General features: G+C 44.7%; 1 protein-coding gene across 2 annotated transcripts in view; it reads left to right on the top strand.

The window, feature by feature from the left end:
• Nucleotides 1-23549, top strand: part of ZNF414 (zinc finger protein 414) — a 52745-nt gene that overhangs the window by 2453 nt on the left and 26743 nt on the right. The window contains exon 2 of one of the 2 annotated variants that reach the window (XM_075863214.1): nt 22143-22278. In XM_075863214.1, coding sequence (XP_075719329.1) covers nt 22143-22278 — 136 coding nt within the window. Of the gene's footprint in view, nt 1-22142; nt 22279-23549 lie in introns of those variants that run through there. The other variant, XM_075863222.1, reaches the window with a different exon arrangement.

The raw sequence follows: 23549 nt of genomic DNA on the forward strand, positions 1-23549 counted from the left end.
TGCGGCCGGCCGTGCCTGCAATCGCGGGCCGTGATTACCGGCACGCCCGTGTGCATGAGGCCTTAGCGGGTGAATCGGGTCCGTGAAAACGGACCTGATTCTCCGATCCGAGGAATGATAGGACATGTTCTATCTTTCCTCGGATCACTGACGGGACTCGGTCGGCGCATGCACACGACCGTAATTACGGGCCCGTTCATTTCTATGGCCGACGGACACCTTCCCGTATGTCTACGGGAGGGTGTCCGTGCCGTACAAACCTGCTGAAAAAAATAGGACGTCCTATTTTTTTATTTTACGGACCGTGCTCCTATACTTTATAATAGAAGCACGGCCATAAAAACGGCGAGCTGTGGATCTAACCGGATACGTTCTATACGGGACAGTAGATGGAGTATTGTGAGTTATAAATTACATGTTACCTTTATTCTGCGGGTCAGTCCGATTCCGGTGATACCTCATTTATAGCACTTTTTATGTTTTACAACTTTTTGCACAATAAAATAACTTTTGTAAAGAGAATGAATTTTTTCTGTCGCCAAGTTGTGAGAGCCATAACGGTTTTAAATTTTTCGTCGACGGAGCTGTATGAGGGCTTGTTTTTAGCGAGACGAGTTATAGTTTTTATAGGTACCATTTTTAGGTACATGCGACTTTTTGATCACTTTTTATTTCAATTTTTGGAAGACAAAGTGACCAAAAAAATAGCAATTATGTCAGTATTTTTTAGTTTTTTTTTTACGGCGTTCACTGTGCGGAATAAATAACATAATATTTTTATAGTTCAGGTCGTTACGGTCGCTGCGATACCAAATATGTATGGCTTTATTATTTTTTTCTATAATAAATGACTTGATAAGGGAAAAAGGGCGATTGTGTTTTGTGTTATTATTTGAAACTTTTATTGTATTTTTTACAACTTTTATTTTTACTTTTTTACACTTTTTTTTTTTACACTTTTCTTTAGTCCCACTAGGGGACTTGAAGGTCCAACTGTTTGTTTGATGTTCTAATACATTGCACTACCTATGTAGTGCAATGTATTGGAACTGTCAGTTGTTCACTGACAGCAAGCGATCAGGCTCCGCCTCCGGGCGGGGCCTAATCGGCTAACGTAATGGCAGATAGAAAGCCATTGTTAGGCATCCTGTTGCCATAGTAGCAGTCGCCAGCCTTGCCATCGCATGGCAAGGCTGCCGATTGCATACAAACCACTTTGATGCAGCGATTGCATTGAATCGCTGCATTGAAGGGGTTAATGCCAGGAATCTGAGCTAGCTCCGGTTCCTGCCGATAGATCGGGGTGTCCGCTGTAACATACAGCGGACACCCACTGCTGATGACGACGGCTCAGCTTCTGAGCCGGAAGCTGAGCCGGCGCCATCTTGCCGATGGTACCGGAAGCCTCCTGGGCCCCGCCGACGACGGGGCATAGGAGGATTCCATTACTGGCGGACCGGGACGTAAGTATTAGCCCTCCGATCGCCTTTGCAGCCACCGGCAACCCAGCGATCACGTTGCTGGGGTGCCGGTGGCTATAAACTCCTCACATGCTGCGATCTCTATTGAACGCAGCATGTGAGGGGTTAATTGGTCGGATCGGAGGCTAGCTGTCACCCGGCGGTGATGTCGCTGGCTCAGCTCCTGAGCCAGCTCCATCTCCTTCACGTACAGTTACGTGGAGATGCGCGAAAAGGCCATCTCCAATGACGTAACTGTACGTGAAATGGCGCGAAGGGGTTAAGGCCCCATGCACACGACGGTGCCCGCAATCACGGCCCGCGATTACGGGCACGGCCGGCCGCCGACTGAGAGCCGCATTTTCGGGCCGTGCTCCCATACAAAGTATGGGAGCACGGCCCGCAAAATGCAAAAGAACGGACATGTTTCATAATTCCCGGAACATTTCCACGGCACTGACACCCTTCCGTAGTGCTACGGAAAGGTGTCAGTGTTCAATGAAAGTGAATGGCTCCGTTATTGCGGTCCGCAAAAACTGAGGTTTTTTACGGTCGTGTGCATGGGGCCTCGGTTTCAGGACGTGATTATCAAAACCTTAATATTTAGGAACTAGGAAGGAGAGGGACAAAGCACATCTGCTGGAAGTAGGGCTGGGCGATTTAGCCGAAAAAGAAAATCTGGATTTTTTTTTTTTTTTTTTACTTTCTGTTTAACAGTAATACCAAGAGATAATTTTAATACAATTTTCTGTATATAAATAGTTTTGTTTTTTTTCATATTCAAATTTTTTTTTATAGCGTTTCACTACACACAGATACAGGACACAGTGGAGGGAAGGCCTCCATACACTAAAGGAAAACAACAAAAAAGGCAAAGGACATTATTCACTATACAGCAGCAGCATTAATGAGCCCAAAAAAAGGAGCATATAAATAACTTTTTAACATATATTGCTATAAATATTGTATGTAACTTCACAATTTTTAACCTCTGTAAATACTTTATTTTATCATAAATACAATTGGAAAAATGTCTATCTAATTGATTATAACTTTTGTGTTCCCCGGCAGGGAACAGGTTAACAGAATCTATAATAAATGAGGCACGGCGTGCACCAACAGCCCTCTCTCCCCTGTCAACACCTCAGCCGATCCCCGTCATTGCCGAATTCACACGACTGTGATTGGACCGTAAAAAATAGTCTGTGTATCAGCCAGATTTCGCGACCCGATCACGGTACATGTGAATTGGAGTCCTGGCATCATAGTCATTTAGGCTACAATCACACGAGAATGAAAACAAAATGGCCATTAAAAACTGATCAATTGTCACGATCTCATGTCCATTTTGCATCAGTGTCTCCAAATTCTCATCCATTTCCAGTCCGTCTTTCATGGCCGTTATAAAAAAAAAAAAAGATGGATGGATTTAAAGAGGCTCTGTCACCACATTAGTGGCCTATCTTGTACATGATGTGATCGGCGCTGTAATGTAGATCACATTTTTGATGGAGTTATGACCTATATTAGCTTTATGCTAATGAGTTTCTTAATGGACAACTTGGCGTGTTTTACTTTTTGACCGAGTGGGCGTTGTGGAGAGAAGTGTATGACGCTGACCAATCAGCGTCATACACTTCTCCCCATTCATTTACTCTGCAGATAGCGATATAGCTATATCGCTATGTGCAGCCACATAAACACACTGTAACGTAACTGCAGTGTCCGGACAATGAATAGACATTACCTCCAGCCAGGACGGGATGTGTTTTCAGAATCCTGACCACTTCTCTGATGCCTGTGGTTGATTTACAGCACAGCAGGTTTAGTCTCGCGAGATTACGCTGTGAACTGTCATTTACATCGAGACTACGCCTGTGTGCTGCAAATCAACCACAGACGTCAGAGAAGTGTCAGGATTCTGAATAAACATCACGTCGTGTGTGTGTGTGTGTGTGTGTGTGTGTGTGTGTGTGTGTGTGTGTGTGTGTGTGTGTGTGTGTGTGTGTGTGTGTGTGTGTGTGTGTCGCGATATATCGCGATATATAGAGGTCAGAAGAAGCGCTACATTAAAGTTCGGAAGAAATACAAACGGGTGAGTGCCGCATTTTCATCTTTCTCAAAAGCACTATATCGCTATGTGCAGTGTAAATGAATGGGGAGAAGTGTATGACGCTGATTGGTCAGCGTCATACACTTCTCTCCACAACGCCCACTTGGTCAAAAAGTAAAACACGCCCAGTTGTCCATTGAGAAACTCATTAGCATAAAGTAAAAATAGGTCATAACTCAAAAATGATCGTTTTTCAAAATAAAAAAATCACTGCTGTAATCCACATTACAGCGCAGATCACATCATGTACAATATAGGGCACTTATAATGTGGTGACAGAGCCTCTTTAATTTGTCAGGGTAGATAGTGCCCCAGTGCCCACATTTAATGAGTCCCACAGTGCCCACATATAGTGACATAGTGCCCACATAAAGTGACCGTGCCACAGTGCCACCCGCCCCCCCATATAGTGCCACAGTGCCCATTTAGACAGTGCCACACCCCCTTGCAGATAGCACCCCCACGTAGATCGTACCCCACCTTGTAGATCGCAGCACCACCCCCTCCGTTGCAGATAGCACCTCCCCCTCCCTTGTAGAGCACACCCCCACCCCCCTTGCAGATCGCAGCACCACCTGCCTTCCTTGTAGATCGCATCCCCCATTCCTTATAAATCGCAGCACTATCCCCCTCCCTTGCAGATCGCACCCCCCCTTCCTTGTAAATCGCGCCGATGTAGCTGCTACTAGGAGCTGAATCCCCGGCCAGAGGTTGCCGACACTTTGGCCAGGGATCCCGCTACTAGTGGGAGCTACAGCGACCCGATCTATAAGGGGGGATGGTGCGATCTGCAAGGGGGTGTGATCTATAAGGGGGGGGGTGGTTCTATCTACAGAGGTGTGATCTATAAGGGGGGGGTGTGGTGCGATCTGCAAGGGGGTGCTATCTACAGAGGTGTGATCTATAAGGGGGTGTGTGGTGCGATCTGCAAGGGGGTGCTATCTACAGAGGTGCGATCTATAAGGGGGGGGTTGTGGTGCGATGTACGAGGGGGGTGGTGTGATCTGCAAGGGGTGATATCTACAGGGCGGTGTGGCTATATTCTAGGAGTCTCTGCTTCCCCCACGGAACTGCTGTTCCGTACTGTATTATTTTGTTCAGTACAGAACAGCAGTTCCGTGAGGAAGCAGAGACGGAATGGGGCAGAGAAGGCATTGAAGAGGCGATGGGGCGGAACTCCCTCCTGCAGCACGGTGCGGCGGTGCCACTACAGAATTGATTCTACGATTCTGTTAAAAAACAGAATCGTGAGAGTCCTTGAGGGCGAATTAATTTGATTAATCGCCCAACCCTAGCTAGAAGCGAGGGCGCCCGTACTATACCAGGGCAACGCTTTCCCAGCAAAATTTCCCAAACTACAAAGGTGAAGTCCTCAAAATGTGCAGTTTTACAAATGGGGGATAAGAATGGACACCGTTTATCAGTGCGACACCGGCCTGTGCATAACAGATTGCTTCATAGAGTAAGGCCTGATTCACACGAACGTGTTATTCCTCCATGTGACGGTCGTTGAAATAGCGGCCGTCCCACGGACCTATGTAATTCAATGTGGCCGTTCACACAGCCGTTGTTTCAACGGACCGTGTGAAGGGTCCGTGGGAAAATAGGACATGTCCTATCTTTTCACGCATGACGCATCCATCCATAGACTCTCATCTATGGGGGATGCGTGACATCGCGTCCCGCAGCGCACGGATGCAACTCGGGCGTGAAAAACTGCAGTTTTGCACGTCGGAGATGCACCTCGTTCGTGTGAATTATTATACCCTGATGTACTCCGCACAGATTACATGTGACCCCACATTATAAATTGAAATACCAGTAATACCCAAACAGAATTACTACCAGGCAAAATCCATGCTCCAAATGGCGCTCATTCCGTTCTTAGCCCTACAGTGTGCCCAAACAGACGTTTATGTCCACATGAATGGCATTACCATACCCGGGAGAACCCGCTTAACAATTTATGGGGTAAGATTCACCAGTGGCACATGCTGGGCACAACATATTGTGCGGTGAACATTTTCTAAAATGGGGTCACTATTTTTTAGTACATCAGGGGTTTTGCAAAAGGGAAATGGCGTCCGCAAACCATTCCAGCAAAATCTACACTCCAAAAGTCAAATACCGCTCCTTTTCTTCTGAATGCTCCCATATATGTAAACAGCAATTTATAGCCACATATGGGTTGTTACTGTGCTCTGAGAAATTGCTTTACAAATGTTGGGGTGCTTTTTCTTCTTTATTCCTTGTGAAAATGAAAAATGTTGAGGAGGGGTCTCAAACTTGGCTGGGTACATGGGCCGCACATAGAAAAAAATTTGACAGGCCGCATTACTTTCAAATTTTATATATACAGGATTATTGTTAATTGATTAGCTATGTGAACTACTATAACAATACTACATTACTATAATTATTTATTTGACTTACTTATGTAGTGCCAACATATTACGTAGCGCTGTACAGAGGTCCTCTTTTACTGTCCCCATAGGGGCTCACAATCGAAATTCCCTATTGGTATGTTTTTGGGGTGTGGGAGGAAACCGGAGTACCCGGCGGAAACCCATGCGCAAACAGGGGGAACATACAAACTCCATGCAGATGTTGAACCCAGGACCCAAGCGCTGCAAGGCAACAGTGCTAACCACTGAGCCACCATACTACTACATTACTATAACAGTACTACATTAATATAACAGTACTACATTACTATACTAATATTACATTACTATAACCATAATACATTACTATAACCATAATACATTACTATAACAATGCTACATTACTGTAATAATACTATATTACTATAACCGTACTACATTGCTATAACCATACTACGTAACTATAACAATACTACATTACATTACTATAATAATACCGCTAGGGTTAACCTTACCGGAAATTTGTGAGTTTACTCCATGTGCTTATTTTAACATTCCGGTTCAAGTGTCGCTAAATGCAGTCTGGCGGCTCAGTTGGCAGCGTTTGGCAGACACAAGAATGTCAAGATTGGGCAACCCCTTCTTAGATAGTGCCCTCTGTAGCGAGACAGTGCCCGCTGTAGCGAGATAGTGCCACAGTTCCCTCTGTAGATAGTGTTACCCCACGCTCCCCCGTAAATAGCGCTATTGGGACTCCCTCTAGGAGCATAGACCGGGGATTCTCCTAGAGGGAACTATTTGGACTGTGACGTCAGGGGCTACTCCTGGAGCGGAATCCCCTGTAGAGTGTCAGCAACAGGGAGTCAGCTCCAGGAGTAGCCACTGACGTCACTGTCCATATGTGGACAGTGACGTCAAGGGCTTTCCCAGGTACAGCGCTTAAAGTAGGGCTGTGCCCGGGGAGTACTCGGCAAGTGTAGGAGCTCCCTCTGCTCCTCCGGCTCAACTAATGCTGAATAACCTGAGGACGCAGATACAGTTGACAGCGGGACATACCACCGGCCGCTCAGGACAGCAGGACACCGCCCGGAATCCGGGACTGTCCCACTGAATTGGGACGATTGGGAGGTCCTTGGGTGAATGTAATGCTATCTACAGGTGGGTGTTTGTGGGGCAATATCTACAGGGGGGATTGCACTATCTACAGGGGCCTTTGCTCACCTACCACCAACGATCCAACAGGGGAAAGAGATTCCTTTGGCCTGCTCTCTCCCGAGGGAGCTACGGTGCCCCACAGGCCACAGATGACCGCCTCAGGGGCTGCATGCGGCCCGCAGGCTGTGTGTTTGAGACCCCTGATTTAAAACTACAACTTATTGGGGAAAAAATTAAATTTTACATTTTCTCTGCTTAATTCAAATTCAGCAAAAAACCTTTGGGGTCAAAATTCTCACTATACCCTCAGATGATTCCTCAAGGGGTGTAGTTTCCCAAATGGAGTCATTTTTGGAGCGTTTCCACTACTGGTACTACAGGGGTTCAGCAAATGCGACATGGTGCCCAGAAAGCGTTCCAAAAGCCAAATGGCGCTTCTTCCCTTCTGAGCCCTACTGTGTGTCCAAGCAGCAGTTTATGACTTCATATGGGGTATTGCCGTACTCGGGACAAATTGTTTTACAACTGTAGGATTGCTTTTTCTCCTTTAGTATTTGTGGAAATTTAAAAAAAAAAAAATTATTGGGAAAAAATTAAATTTGTCATTATTTACACCCCTCTAATAAAATCTATGAAACACCTGTGGGGTGAAAATGCTCACTAGACATCTAGATAATTTCGTGGTGGGGTGTAGTTTCCAAAATGGGGTCTTTTTTTGGGGGTGTTTCCTTTGTTTTGGTACCACAAGACCTTTTCAAACCTAACATGGTGCCTAAAATATAATCTAATAAAAAGAAAGCCCCAAAATCCACTAGGTGCTCCTTTGTTTCTGAGGCCGGTGCTTCAGTCCATTAGCGTTAAGCAACTTTCTAAAGGCTAGTTTTAATACTCTCAGGGGTGCAGTTTTTAAAATGGCGTGGCTTATGGGGGGGTCTATAAAGTATTGGCTCCTTAAAGCAACTTCAGAACTGAAATGGTCCCTGAAAAAATAGCCTTTTGAAATTCTCTTGAGCCTGTAGTAAATTTCTGCTAAAACTATAAGGGTCAATGCACACGATGCGTATTACGTGCGGTTTTGCCGCGTGGATTTGCGTGCGGCAAATCCGCAGCGTAATACAGTACCGCCATAGTCCATGAGATTCCAGGAAGTCTCGTGTGCACGCTGCAGTGTTTTTCGGGACTGAAATTGACATGTGCATTTTTTCGAATCTGCAGCATGTGAATTTATCTTGCATTTCCGTTTGTGAATTTTATCTGCCTAGTGCAGAAGAAAATTGCTCCGAAAAAATGCATCAAAACTTACCGCACTAAAAAACGCACAATCTGGTGCGATTTTTAGATGAGAATTTCCTGCGTATTGCTGCTATTTTGGTGTGTATTTTACCGCACCAAAATACGCAAAGTGTGCATGTAGCCTAAGCCTTTTAACGTCATTAAAAAAAAAAGGATGTTAAAAAAAACGATGTCAAAATAACGTAGACTTATGGGAAATGTTAATTAGCGACTATTTTGTGTGTTGTTACGATCTGTCTTACAAGTAGATACATTTAAATTTAGAAAAGTGATAATTTTTGCAATTTTTCCCTAGATTTTGGTGTTTTTCACAATTACTGAATGTATCGACCAAATTTTACCACTAATATAGTCCAATGTGTCACGAGAAAACAATCTCCGAATCGCTTGGATAGGTGAAAGCATTTAGAAGTTGTTACCACATAAAGTGACACGTCCGATTTGAAAAGTGAGGCTCTGACAGGAAGGTCAAAACTGGCCGCAGCGGGAAGAACAGTACCAGCAGAGTGCCCCACATGAAAGGTGTCCCTTAAAGAGGCTCTGTCACCACATTATAAGTGCCCTATCTCCTACATAAGCAGATCGGTGCTATAATGTAGGTGACAGTAATGCTTTTTATTTAGAAAAACTATTTTAAACCACTTTTATGAGCGATTTTTAGCTTTATTTTAATGAATTTCTTAATGCCCAAGTGGGCGTGTTTTACTTTAGACCAAGTGGGCATTGTACAGAGGAGTGTATGACGCTGACCAATCAGCATCATGCACTCCTCTCCATTCATTTATACTGCACTAGCGATATAGATATATCACTATGTGCAGCCTCATACACAAGCCCTAACATTACTACAGTGTCCTGATAATGAATATACATCACTACCAGCCAGGACGTGATGTTTATTCAGAATCCTGACCACTTCTGTAGCGTCTCTGTGAGATTTACAGCAAGGCAAACGTAATCTCGCGAGATTACGATGTAACCTGTCATTTCAAACGAGATTACGCTTGCCTCGCTGAAATCTCACAGAAAAGATTCAGAAGTGTCAGGATTCTGAATAAACATCACGTCCAGGCTGGTAGTGATGTATATTCATTATCAGGACACTACAGTAATGTTAGTGTGTTTGTGTATGTAGCTGCACATAACGATATAACTATATCGCTAGTGCAGTGTAAATGAATGGAGAGAAGTGCATGACGCTGATTGGTCAGCGTCATACACTCCTCTGTACAACACCCACTTGGTCTAACGTAAAAACAGCCCACTTGGGCATTAAGAAACTCATTAGCATAAAGCTAAAAATCGCTCATGAAGTGGTTTAAAATAGATTTGTTTTTCTAAATAAAAAGCATTACTATCACCTACATTATAGCGCCGATGTCCTTATATAGGAGATGGGTCACTTATAATGTGGTGACAGAGCCTCTTTAACACAGACCGTGAAACAAATGATGAAATTGCATATATATTTATACAGCCAGCATTCTGGTGATCAGTGGGGTTCCCAGAAGGCAGACCCCAACTAATCTGGCATTTATCACCTATCCAGTAGATAGGTGATAAAATGCTTTAGGCTGGAATACCCCTTTTAATAAGGGTGTATAAATACAGTCTGAGGCCAGGGCCACTGTTTTTGGTTTTATTTATTTAGCCAAAGCCAGGAGGGATGAAAAGGAAAAGCCTGCCATCACTTAAAGGGGTTTACCCATCAGGGACATTTATGGCATATCCACAGGATAAGCCATAAATGTCAGATCGATACGGGTCCCACCTCTAGAACCCCTAAACCCCATTCTACCTCTGTGCTCCGGCTGACGCGTGTGATTCCCGACCATGAAGAAGAAAACGGCGTAGCTCGCTGTGCTATACTGTTTCCATAAGTTCCATAGTAGTGAATGGCAGAGGTGGGATCCGCATCTATCTGACATTTATGGGCTATCCTGTGGATAGGCCATAAATGTCCCTGATGGGAAAACCCCATCAACCCATCATTAACCCCTTTAATGTTTATAAGTATTTCTTACTTTTACTTACCTATTAGCATGAAATGGCTGCTATCTCCATGTCTCAATTTTTTCTTCAGGTTAGTCTACCTGTTAAACCGAGAAAGAATACCTATTGTTTAAAGGTCATATAATCAATATATTGTAATGGCGGGGAAGGGAGACAGACAGGTGAGCCCTAATCTACCCGCCACTCAGTCCCTGCCTACTTGCAACGGCCCGTCCTAGGCGACAGCGTACAACTGGGCGACGGTCCCTACGCTCAATAAGTGCACGACAGACAAACAGACAAGGGTACACAGAAGCTAAGGGAAATGGGGCAGTTGCCCACGGCAACACCATGAGCAACAAGAGTAGTGAACGAGCCGAGTCAAACCAGGAGTGTACGAGGTACCAAACGCAGAGCAGGAGAGTAGTCAGTAAGCCAGGGTCAATATGAAGCAGGGACAAATAGTTCAAGCAGCAGCAGCAGAGCCAGGAAACAGGAGAATCACAGGCAAAGGAGGAGCAGGAAGTGAAGGTATAAATAGACAGAGGGCGGGAGCTAGCTCCGTCTTTGGTAGAAGGAGGTGTCACTCGATCAGACTTAGGAGCAGGTGCAGACTGACTAACCACGGGCGTCGACACAGAAGCTGTGTCTGGCAGATCCTTTACATATATACTGATTTGCATATGGGAACCCATATAAGAAATCTAAACCGAGAAAACTTCCCTTAGATGCTATAATAAAACCATATCAACCATTGTATAGAAAAAATTAAAAAAAATGTTATTTAAAGACACACGAACAGTTGTACATACCGTCTTAAAAGAACACCCATAAATCGCATGATACTTCACCCACCATAAGCCATATTTACTACTAATACACTGTCCAACACCCCAACGCTCGTTTCACACCTGGCTTTGTCAGGGGATGCTCTATCATGCGATATAGGGTCCTATGGTTTTTTGATAATTATCTATATTAACTTTGTTATGGTGTAACTATGGTCCTATCACGTGAATTATGGTCGTGCATATAGTGGGTGTATATATAGTATGTTATTTTTTTTTAATTGACTTGTGCTATCACCATTTTTTGCCCTGCCCCATGATATATACTGTCCTTGTGTGTACTTTTTGTACATTTGTTTTTATGGGTGTGTTCTTTTAATACGGTATGTACAACTGTTCGTGTGTCTTTAAATAAAGATTTTTTTGTATTTTTTTCTATACAATGGTTGATATGGTTTTATTATAGCCTCTAAGGGTATGTGCACACGGTAGCAGGCTTTTACGTCTGAAATGACAGACTGTTTCCAGGAGAAAACAGCTGCCTCGTTTCAGCCGTAATTGCTCCTCCTCGCATTTTGCGAGGCTTCTCTGACAGCCGTAAATTTTGAGCTGTGCTTCATTGAGTTCAATGAAGAACGGCTCAAATTACGTCTGAAAGAAGTGTCCTGCACTTCTTTTGACGAGGCTGTATTTTTACGCGTCGTCGTTTGACAGCTCTCAAACGACGACGCGTAAATGACAGGTTGTCTGCACAGTATGTCGGCAAACCCATTCAAATGAATGGGCAGATGTTTGCCGACGTATTGTAGCCCTATTTTCAGACGTAAAACGAGCCATAATACGCCTCGTTTACGTCTGAAAATAAGTCGTGTGAACCCAGCCTTAGGCTGGGTTCACACGACCATGTTACGTCCGTAATGTACGGAACGTATTTCGGCCGGAAGACCCGGACCGAACACAGTGCAGGGGGCCGGGCTCCTAGCATCATAGTTATGTACGATGCTAGGAGTCCCTGCCTCGCTGCAGGACAACTGTCCCGTACTGTAATCATGTTTTCAGTACGGGACAGTAGTTCCACGCAGAGGCAGGGACTCCTAGCGTCGTACATCACTATGATGCTAGGAGCCCGGCTCCCTGCACTGTGTTCGGTCCGGGTCTTCCGGCCGAAATACGTTCCGTACAATACGGACGTAACATGGTCGTGTGAACCCAGCCTTAGGGAAGTTTTCTCGGTTTACTAGTCTCCCTGCTAGCAGGTGCACACAGCACAGGCTCTTCTCACATATGCGTCGGAGGCTCCATTACGAACCTCCACCGCATATCGGGTCCAAAATACCAGTATAAATAGTGCAGCGTATTTTTTCCACTAAAACAATGGACACTATTACGGAAGCCATTAAACCCAATGGGTTCCGTCGGGCGTCTTTTTTTTTTTATTATTTTTACTTTGAAGGGGAGATATTTATTTATTCTTTTTTTTTTTTTTTTTTTTTTAAACAGCTATTCCGCAGTAGTTTTTGGGTTTTCTTTTTTACGATGTTCATTGTGCGGTATAAAGGACAGGTTCACTTTATTCTGCGGGTCATTGCTATTACAGCGATACCAATAAGAATACAGTGAGACCTGAGGTAAAATACACACGTATAAGGCCACATTCATATCACTTAAAGGGCAATTAAACATTCAACAAACTTCTGACACGATAGTGAGATGTCAGAAGATTTGATTGGTGGGGTCCAAGCACTGAGACCCCCCACTAACCGCTAAAACGAATCGGCAGACATGCTCGTGTGAGCGCTGAGCCACTTAGTTTCTGTTCGGCTTTTTCCGGAAATCGATGTATGGTGTACTGACTTTTTCCCGAAAAAAGCCGATCAGAAACTAAGTGGCTCAGTGCTCACCCGGGATCTTCTGCTGCTTTGTTTTAGCGATCGTGGGGGTCTCCGTGCTAGGGCCCCCACCCAAAACTTCTGACGTCTCTATGGCATGTCAGAAGTTGTTTAAAAGTTTAGTTACACTTTAATGTAAAAAATAAAGTAGACACAGACGTTTAAAGTGGTTATCCTTAGGACAGGCTATCGATATTAGATCGGTGCGGGTCTGACTCTTGGCACCCCCGCCGTTTACTTTAATGGGACGGTGGTGCAATACCCTGCACGGCTGCTACAAATGTAATGACGCATGCATGTAGAAACAGAAAGAAGAACCATGTAAACAATGAAGAGGCTGCAGCGCTCGTACGAGCGCCGCAGACACTTCAAAAAGACCCCCATAGATTTAATATTGATGGAATATCCTAAGGATAGGCCATCAATTTTAATAACCCAGATAAACCTTTTAACATTATTATTATTATTATTATTATTATTATAAGGGGGGGCGTGGCTAACTCCCGCCGCGAGCAGTCGCATGCTGTAAGAGCTTCGTCCCGCTTCAGTGTTTCTACACTAATCCTGCCGTAAAACTTCCCGCAAATACTCCTTGAACTCGGGGCACTTGCAGGCATAGCAGAGGAGAGCTCAAAATGAGCAAGACACGTCATTCGGCGGCTGCTGACCGCCTCAAAGAGTTCGCCAGATCGAGCAGCCATCATGGCGCCGTTGCTCCTGGACAGCAGCATGAGGAGGCGGATCCTCCAGGAGATGAGGATTCGGAACCATCATTGAAGCAAGTCACAGCACAGCTCCTGACTGCTATACGTGAGTCTACCACTTCTCTAATTGATGAGGTTAAAGAGGCTCTGTCACCAGATTTTGCAGCCCCTATCTGCTATTGCAGCAGATAGGCGCTGCAATGTAGATTACAGTAACGTTTTTATTTTTAAAAAACGAGCATTTTTGGCCAAGTTATGACCATTTTCGTATTTATGCAACTGAGGCTTGCAAAAGTACAACTGGGCGTGTTGAAAAGTAAAAGTACAACTGGGCGTGTATTATGTGCGTACATCGGGGCATGTTTACTACTTTTACTAGCTGGGCGTTCTGATGAGAAGTAACATCCTCTTCTCTTCAGAACGCCCAGCTTCTGGCAGTGCAGATCTGTGACGTCACTCACAGGTCCTGCATCGTGTCGGCCACATCGGCACCAGAGGCTACAGTTGATTCTGCAGCAGCATCAGCATTTGCAGGTAAGTCGATGTAGCTACTTACCTGCAATCGCCGATGCTGCTGCAGAATCATCTGTAGCCTCTGGTGCCGATGTGTCCTTGCTCGTCTGACACGATGCAGGACCTGTGAGTGACGTCACAGCGTGATCTCTGGAGAACACGGCTGTGTCTGCACTGCCAGAAGCTGGGCGTTCTGAAGAGAAGTGGATGATACTTCTATACACAACGCCCAGCTAGTAAAAGTAGTAAACACGCCCCGATGTACGCACATAATACACGCCCAGTTGTACTTTTACTTTTCAACACGCCCAGTTGTACTTTTGCAAGCCTCATTTGCATAAATACGAAAATGGTCATAACTTGGCCAAAAATGCTAGTTTTTTTTAAAATAAAAACATTACTGTAATCTACATTGCAGCGCCTATCTGCTGCAATAGCAGATAGGGGCTGCAAAATCTGGTGACAGAGCCTCTTTAAGGTGGACCTTGGATTGATGCGTCAGGACCTCCAGAAACTAAGAGATCGGGTACGAGATACCGAAAATCGGATCTCTCAAATAGAGGATGATTCTGCTCCTGTGGCACGGCAAATTGGGGCCCTGGAAAGGGCGGCGGATGCATGGGCACAAAGATCGGACGATCTCGAGAACAGGATGCGCAGGAATAACATTCGTATCCTGGGTTTGCCAGAACGTACTGAAGGCAAGGATCCGGGGACATTTATGGAGCAATGGCTCAAAGATAAGCTGCCTGATGCTACACTATCTGCGGCTTATGCGGTTGAACGGGCACATCGCGTTCCTGCCAGACCACCCCTGCCGGGGGCCATGCCTAGGCCTATGTTGGTTTGACTACTCAGCAGTAAAGATAGAGACGCCATTTTGAGGGCTGCGCGCCAAAAGGGCCGGATCATTCACAACACTGCCACGGTCACGATTTTTCCAGATTTCTCTGCTTCACTTCAGAAAGCTTGGGCTACTTTTGTTGGAGTTAAACGGCGGCTGAGAGATCTTCAGATTCAATATTCCATGGTCTTCCCGGCACGGATCCGAGTTGTTCATCATGACAGATCCATCTTTTTCAACACTCCGGGAGAGGCTGACGAATGGCTGAATAGCCGAAATATTCCGGATCCAAGACCGTGATTGTTGTTTTGCTACCTGATCTTTTGAGTCGTGGTCATGGTGACTCGGTGACTTTCGTGGAGCTGCAATTTGCCTTTGGGACTTCGTTATCGGGATATTTTTGACACCGATCCAGTTTGCTGCTCTGTGGTATACTATATGTATATCTGACATGACTTCATTGTGTGTATACTCTTTCTGACCACTGTATTTTTTTCCTTTTGATTGTATTGCTGCTGCTGGTTGGGGGCCCTGAGTTGTCCCTGGACGGGCTGTTGTCCCGTCCTGGGGCGACTTGTTGTCCCACATCCAGAGCGATGATCCTTGTGCACTGAGTTATACATGACTGGGAGGTCCCAGTTCTATTATTGCGTGTTCTTGTATGACGGGTTATATACCGGTTTTGTACGGGTTGGAGATGCTGGAGGGTGGAGGATGGAGCAATAGTCTGTGTAGAGTTTCCAGTTTCACACAGACTACCCCCGTGTTTCAGTGGGGATATACTGTTCCCCTAGTTAGACGTATCTTCTAGCTTTGCAAGGGGACTGATTTTCCCCCTATTTCTTTATTTTCGTTTTGTTGGTTAAATCTTTTATTTTTATTCAAAGATCATTCATTTAGCGGTGCATGATGTCTTTAAGTGTTCTGTCTTGGAATATGCAGGGATTGGGAGAGCCACGTAAACGCAATCAAGTTTTCTCAGATCAGAGCACGAGGCCCACAAGTAATATGTTTGCAAGAAACGCATTTAATGCCATACACCATAAAATTTATGAGGAAGCCATGGGTACAATGGTCAACACATGCCACGTATTCCTCATATTCCAGGGGGGTTTCCTTGCTTATTCATAAGTCACTGAGATGGGAGCCGGGAGTCATGAAGAAGGACCCAGAAGGTAGATATATTTTTGTGCATGCCTGGATTGAGAGTCAACCTTTTGTCCTCCTGGGTGTATATATTCCTCCTGCACAATCCCTAGCGATCCTATATGAGGCAGCCAATTTTGCATCAGCGTATCCCCAAGCTAAGGTCATCTGCATGGGAGATTATAATACTGTAGCTAACCCTACAATGGACAGATTTCGACCGGGACTGGGGACTGATCCTCCCTGTGTATCTAGACACCTTCCTTTATTGTCATTCCTGAAAGAGGTGGGTTGGTATGATCTTTGGAGGTATATGTGGCCTAATGTCCTGGAATATACCTGTTATACCCCGGGGAGAAATGCGCTGTCCCGTATTGACTATATCTGCGGTAATGTACGGGCATGTTCGGTGCTTTATTCTGTAGAACATTTACCCCGTGCGTTTTCTGATCACTCTCCTATAATGGCTAGATTGAACATGTCCCAGAGTAGGAGCCACACATGCAGGAAAATACATCCATTTTGGTTAACTCCATTTACCCAGCAGGATCGCATTCTTGATCAACTTCACATATACACACAGGGCAACGTGATTGGCACAAACCACTCCGCTCACTGGGATGCACTGAAAGCCTATCTGAGGGGCTGTCTTCAGTCCTCCATTTCCTATATAAAAAGGGAATCGGTTAAAAGTGAACAGGACTTAGCGAACTCCTGCAAAGTACTGGAAGCCACTTACGTCTCAGACCCATCGGAAGACAATAGGGTCAGCTGGTTGCAGGCGGGTAGGCAATATTTGTTATATTTGACTGAAAAAAGCAAGCGTAGAATGTTCTTCACAAATCAGAAATATTTTGAACAAGGAAACCAATCTAGCAGCCTGTTAGCACACTAAGGCCTCATGCACACGACCGTGTTTTTGCGTCCGCAATTCAACCGCAAATCCACGGGTTAATTGCGGACCCATTCATTTCTATGTGGCTATACCCACTATCCGTGTTTTCACGGCTCTCCGCATGTCCGCACATCCGTGCCGCAGAAACTCCGGACATGTCTTATTATGGGCCGCAAATGCGGTGCGGACATGCCAATAGAAGTCAATGGGCCCGTGGAAATTGCGGATACACCGCCGTGTGTCATCCGCAGTTTGCGGATTTGCGGATCATGTGACCTTCTAAAGGGGGTTTGACCAAGCTTTACATACGGATGACATACGGATGAACTGCGGATTACATACGGATGAACTGCGGATGACATTCCACGGAACACGGTCCTGGAATTTGCGGACCAGAAAAACACCACGGTCGTGTGCATGAGGCCTTAGTCCATCAGAACACTTCCTCCCCAGCTATTTTGAAAATCAGAAGCCCTAATGGTGTTATTCTCACTGCTACGTCGGACATACTTTCTGCATTCTCTGATTTCTACAAAGACTTATATGTCTCTAGGTTTACGAAGACTGCAGAAGAGTAAGGCTGGGTTCACATGACCTATTTTCAGACGTAAACGAGGCGTATTATGCCTCGTTTTACGTCTGAAAATAAGGCTACAATACGTCGGTAAACATCTGCCCATTCATTTGAATGGGTTTGCCGACGTACTGTGCAGACGACCTGTAATTTACGCGTCGTCGTCTGCCTCGGCAAAGACGTGCAGGGCACTTCTTTGCAACGTAATTTGAGCCGTTCTTCATTGAACTCAATGAAGAGCAGCTCAAGATATACGAGCGTCACAGACGCCTCGTATATTACGAGGAGGAGCATTTACGGCTGAAACGACGCAGCTGTTTTCTTCTGAAAACAGGCTGTCATTTCAGCCGTAAATGACAGCTAGCGTGTGAACATACCCTGACGGCTATATTGTGAATCTATTGCCTGCCCCTCTATAACTAATGAACAGAGACTCCTACTTGATGGCGTGATCACTATAGAAGAGCTAAATGAGGCAGTGAAGGATATGTCTAAGGGGAAAGCCTCGGGGCCTGATGGCATACCTTTGGAGGTTTATTTGAGATACCAAGAGCAGTTACTCCCAGAACTCCTTCATACTTACCATGAATCTTTGTTAGCGGGGTCCCTGCCTGACTCATTTTATGAGGCCACAGTAGTGGTGATACTTAAGCCGGATAAGGATCCCTTGGATTGTTCTTCCTATAGACCCATAGCATTACTTAACGTGGACTATAAAATATTGACCAAGGTATTGGCAAATAGGCTTAATAGCATTATGCCTTCTATTATCCACCCTGACCAGGCTGGGTTTATACAAGGGAGAAGTACGTCAGACAACCTACGCAGAGCCCAAATTGTCTCCCAGATTGCATCGCGACAGGGTGCGGACTGGGCCTTGGCATCTTTGGATGCAGCCAACGCCTTTGACTCCATTGAGTGGCCATACTTACTCTATATTCAGCGTAGGTTTGGATTTGGTCCTGTGTTTTGTCAGTGGGTCTCCTTATTGTATTTACATCCCATAGCGGCTGTGTTTTTAAATGGACAGCTCTCTCCATGCTTTCATTTAGCACGGGGTACCAGACAGGGTTGTCCGCTCTCCCCTTTATTATTTGCTATTGCTGTGGAACCCCTGGCTATTTTACTTAGATCTGATGTGGTTTACCGGGGCATACCCCTAAGCTCTGCGGAGCAACGAGTGGCATTATATGCTGATGACCTGTTGCTATTCATGTCCTCTCCTGATGAGTCCTTGGACGCAGCAATGACCATAATTAATATGTTTGGAGAATTTTCTGGCCTGTCTATTAATTGGGACAAGTCGTGTCTGATGTACTTTTCCCCGCCCAGAAATGTTGTGGTGGGATCCTTGGTGTATGGCTTGAGGGTGGTTTCTAGTTTGGGAATTCATATCACGAGATTGGATTCTGACATGGTGCAGGCAAATGTTGCTCCTCTGATTCCGTTGTTTCGGGATAAATTTAAGATTTGGTCGGGGTTGCCTCTTTCCGTAGCAGGTCGTATCAACCTTATCAAGATGGTGGTTCAGCCTAAATGTCTATATGTTTTGCAGCACATTTTTGTATACATTCCTAGGTAATTTTTCCAAGAGATGGAATCGCAACTTATTAAATTTATATGGGGATCCTCTAGATCTAAATTACAACTGGCAAAATTGCAACAGCCTAGAGATTTAGGGGGACTGGCCCTTTCTGACTTATATTTATACTACCTGGTGGGTCAGCTCAAATATATGGCCGCCTGGGTGTCAGCTGACGCACCAGAGGGATTGGAACTATGTTTGGCAAGCTATTTGGATCTTCCTAAATTATGGCCTGTGCTAGATCCTTTACGTCCCCTTGGTAGGAGATCCTTACCGATACACATAGTTGCTCGTAATGTCTGGCTGGCGGCACTTAAGATCTCATGGGATGACCAAATTATAGCTGAAACACCCCTATGGCAGAATGCGGTACTTGATCAGTTAACTTCCTCACAGGATGATGCATTTTGGTCGATACTGGGGGTGGATACTGTGGGAGATCTATTTGTGAATAATGTGTTACTTTCCTTTGCCCAGGTTGAGGAGAGTTATCAGGTTCCGAGACGAGCCTTCTATTAATATTTGCAATTGCGTCATTCACTGCTGACTCCGTTTAGGGGAAGGGATGTACTTATCTCCACCTATCCCTTGATTGGCATTATTCGCAAGGCCCTGGAGGGTTGATTTCATCCATCTATTCTTACCGTCTCCACGCGAAGGCAAATAAAGCAGCTTTCCCAGCAATCGACGGGTGGCAGGCCTTGATCCGATCCCTAGATGAGGAGTCCAGATCGAGTCTTTTGGAGTCGCATAGATTCGTATCTCCTGCTATTAACAATAAGCTTATACAGCTTTACATCATACACCAGAGCTATCTTAACCGGTCCGCCTTTATAAAATGGGTAGACGACCTAATCCCAGTTGTCACAGGTGTCTCTACGAACCTGCTGATTTTCATCACATGATATGGGAATGTCCTGTGCTTCATGTCTTCTGGACCTACGTTACTGACCTGTTATCCCGGGTATTGGAGGTTCCAGTTAGACTGGATCCAGGGGTTTGCTTTGTTTGGATTAGCAGAGGATGGGATTTATTCTACTCCTACTCGCACGTGCCTTCGGGAGACGTTATTTATGGCTAGGAAGGCAATAGCTATTAGATGGATGAATCCTCGATCTCCTACTAAATCTATGTGGATAGAACTAATTAATTCTATGATACCCTATGAGCGAATTGTTTACATTAATAGAAGATGGCCATATAAATTTCATCGGGTGTGGGATCGTTGGTGTAATTCTGATCTTACATCTTACTCTAATACTGCATTACCTATGGCTCTTAGAGCAATCCCTACTTAGGTCCTCTGCAAAAGTGATGTATGTCTCTTTTTGGGTATTTTATGGCTTTAAGTTGGGATACGGCCTCCTTGTTACCTTACGTCTCCCAGATGTGCTCTGGATTCTGATGGTTCCCTGTCTCTTTACATAATGTAATGAATAATTGCTTTCGGGCGAATACGGAATGTCATGCACTGTATATGAATGTGACAGGTTTTATATATTGTGTTTTAGTTTATTTCTTGTATATGTTTGAGATTTATTGTAATGCCATGCATTGCTGACATGATATTGTAACACGCACTTTTGTATTACAATTGGGCATATCCGCTGCGCGGGGGCCCAGAAAGTTATTTTATCATTTGTGTTTATGTAACTCCTTCAATAAAATGAGTTTAAAAAAAAACAAAAACATTATTATTATAATTCACAACAATACCCCCATGCATAAATAGGGATTTCTAGACATTATGGAGAAGATGTTTCAAATTTAGTACAAGGCAAAAGTGACGTAGTTGCCCATAGCAACAAATCTGTATATATCTATATTAGAATGCACAATTAAACAGTATATTTGCGGTTCGTGAAACACGGACCGCAAACGGATGGCTTCCGTGTGCAGTCTGTTGTTTCACGGTCTAAATCAATGAAAAGGCCGAGACTGTTCTGTCAAAAACGGACAGGAGTAGGACCTGTCCTATTTTTGACGGAACGGCCGCAGGGTTCCGTTAAAACAACGGAGGTGTGCATGGCCACATTGAAATGAATGTGTCAGTGATATCAATTAAAAAAAACGGATAGAACACTGAAGTGGTCATGAGGCCTAATTAGTAAGGGAATACTGTACGTGGCGTGACTGGAGCTTCCAAAAATAGTTCAGTTTTCAGAGGCAAATGCGGGCTTTTTAAATGGGACTTTCCAAATTCATACTTTTTAAACGACGTTATTTTCACCACACTCCTGCTACCCTCTGGTTTTTACACTACGAATATTGGACTGCATGTATCCACCAGCCGAGCCCTTTATATGACAAGCTCCCATATAAAGGGCTAGGCTAGTGTATATGTGCTGACCACTACTTGTATCGTAAAAAAACAGCATATATAGTGCCACAGTGTCCCCTGCAGATAATGCTGTCCTGCAGAGGGCGCGACACAGTGCCCCCTGCAAAGAGCGCCAGACAGTGCTCATGTAGATAATGCGACACTCAACTGTCCCCGTTCCTGCACCGTCCTCTCCTCCAGCGATGCAGACCTGGTCTCCTTCGACCAGGCCTGCTCCAGCGGAATGATGAAGGCGACGCGAATACGTCATCACGCCACCTGCATCACTGGTAATGTGCCGAACGGGGCTTTATCAATGTAGTTTTCTCATGTTTCTTTTTTTTTTTCTCCGTAAGGAACAATTGAAGTAGCGTTGCGACTATAAATATATCACAATTTATGTCTATGTATGAGTAATATTTCATTGTTTCTTGTAAGGCCCTAATAAAAATGTTACCCATATATCTGTATTTATTTATTTTTTTAGGAAAAACAAGAGTACCCTAGTGCAGAGATACAAACTGCACATACAGTTCCTTCTGGACCCCAGTCTGTTAGAGGGGTCAAAGTTGAAACCAAAAAACCAAGAGACGGAGCCAGAAAGAGGAACTTCTTGCCCTCAAGTATGCATGATTACAACAGCAAATTATGTTATATACAACGTACTGACAATTAAAAAGCATGTTAGAATATGAATATATATATATATATATAATAATTTTTTTACTTAAAAAGGAGGTGATCTAATGTACTACAGTCCTTACTTGATTATGTCATAAATGCGGGTCCCACCTCTGAGACCTGCACCTATCTCTGGAACGGGGCAACCTTGACCCCCATTCTACCTTGTCTCACTGTTGCTGCTCTCTGGCCACTGAATTACGAGCTGACTGGGAGTATGGAGACAGATGTGCTACGCTGTTTTCGTAACTCCTATTAATTTCTATGGGGGTTCCGAGACTGCATAGCAAAACGCGCTTGACGGTTTTCATAGTCCCGGCCACCTTGTAACTCCGTGACCGGAGAGCAGTGACAACAGGATAAGGTAGAATGGAGGTCAGGGGGGTCCCGTTCTAGACATGGGTCCGGGTCCGGGTCCCAGAAGCTGGAACCGCATCTATCTGACATTTAGGATATGCCCTAAATGTCAGAGATGAGAATACCCCTTTAAGTGGTGGAGAGCCTGACTCATTATGAGGGGGAACCAAATGCAGCCTTTAACTTAAATGGTCGCAGATCACGTTCAGCCAGGACTAGAAATTGGGGCTAGAACTACAAACATGACTTGCCCACACAATCGTGTTCTTGATATGTTTTCTCCATATATTCTGACAGGTTTGGACCCACCAGTGAAAGATACCTTTCAAAAACTGATAATCTAAGATCTGTTCCTGCTATTGACAGATTACTTATCGAAGGAACATAGATTGCAAATACGGCCATATATCTAAGCCAATATGTACATACACAAACAAACACACCTCATAACTTTTCGTGATGGGAGAGATGCCACAGTCCTTCCAAAACAGAGACCGATGACAGCTCTGCTGTTCTCTATGATTAGGTAGAGCACTTGGTGAACAGGATCACTTCAACCCGATATGTAACCTAGGGAAGGCAATGCACGATATAATGCTGCTTTCTCGGGTACATTAGGGATGCCGCCAGTTGAGCATCACCGGTATAGTCTATATAAAAAGTTAAATGAGTGTAGAGCCTCCTTCCTTTAGTGGTCACAGCATGGCCTCTCCCGTTCCTTGTGTCCGGCTTTACGCATTTGTCACAGCAGGGACTTTTAATGCCTGGCTCCATTCATTCGCCATTGGATGACTGCTTGTAGGGCAGAAAACGAAACCAAACTAGTTGTCCAGAATGATTTTCCAGTCACTATGGT

Source organism: Rhinoderma darwinii, chromosome 1 (assembly GCF_050947455.1).
Source record: "Rhinoderma darwinii isolate aRhiDar2 chromosome 1, aRhiDar2.hap1, whole genome shotgun sequence".
NCBI lineage: Eukaryota > Metazoa > Chordata > Amphibia > Anura > Rhinodermatidae > Rhinoderma > Rhinoderma darwinii.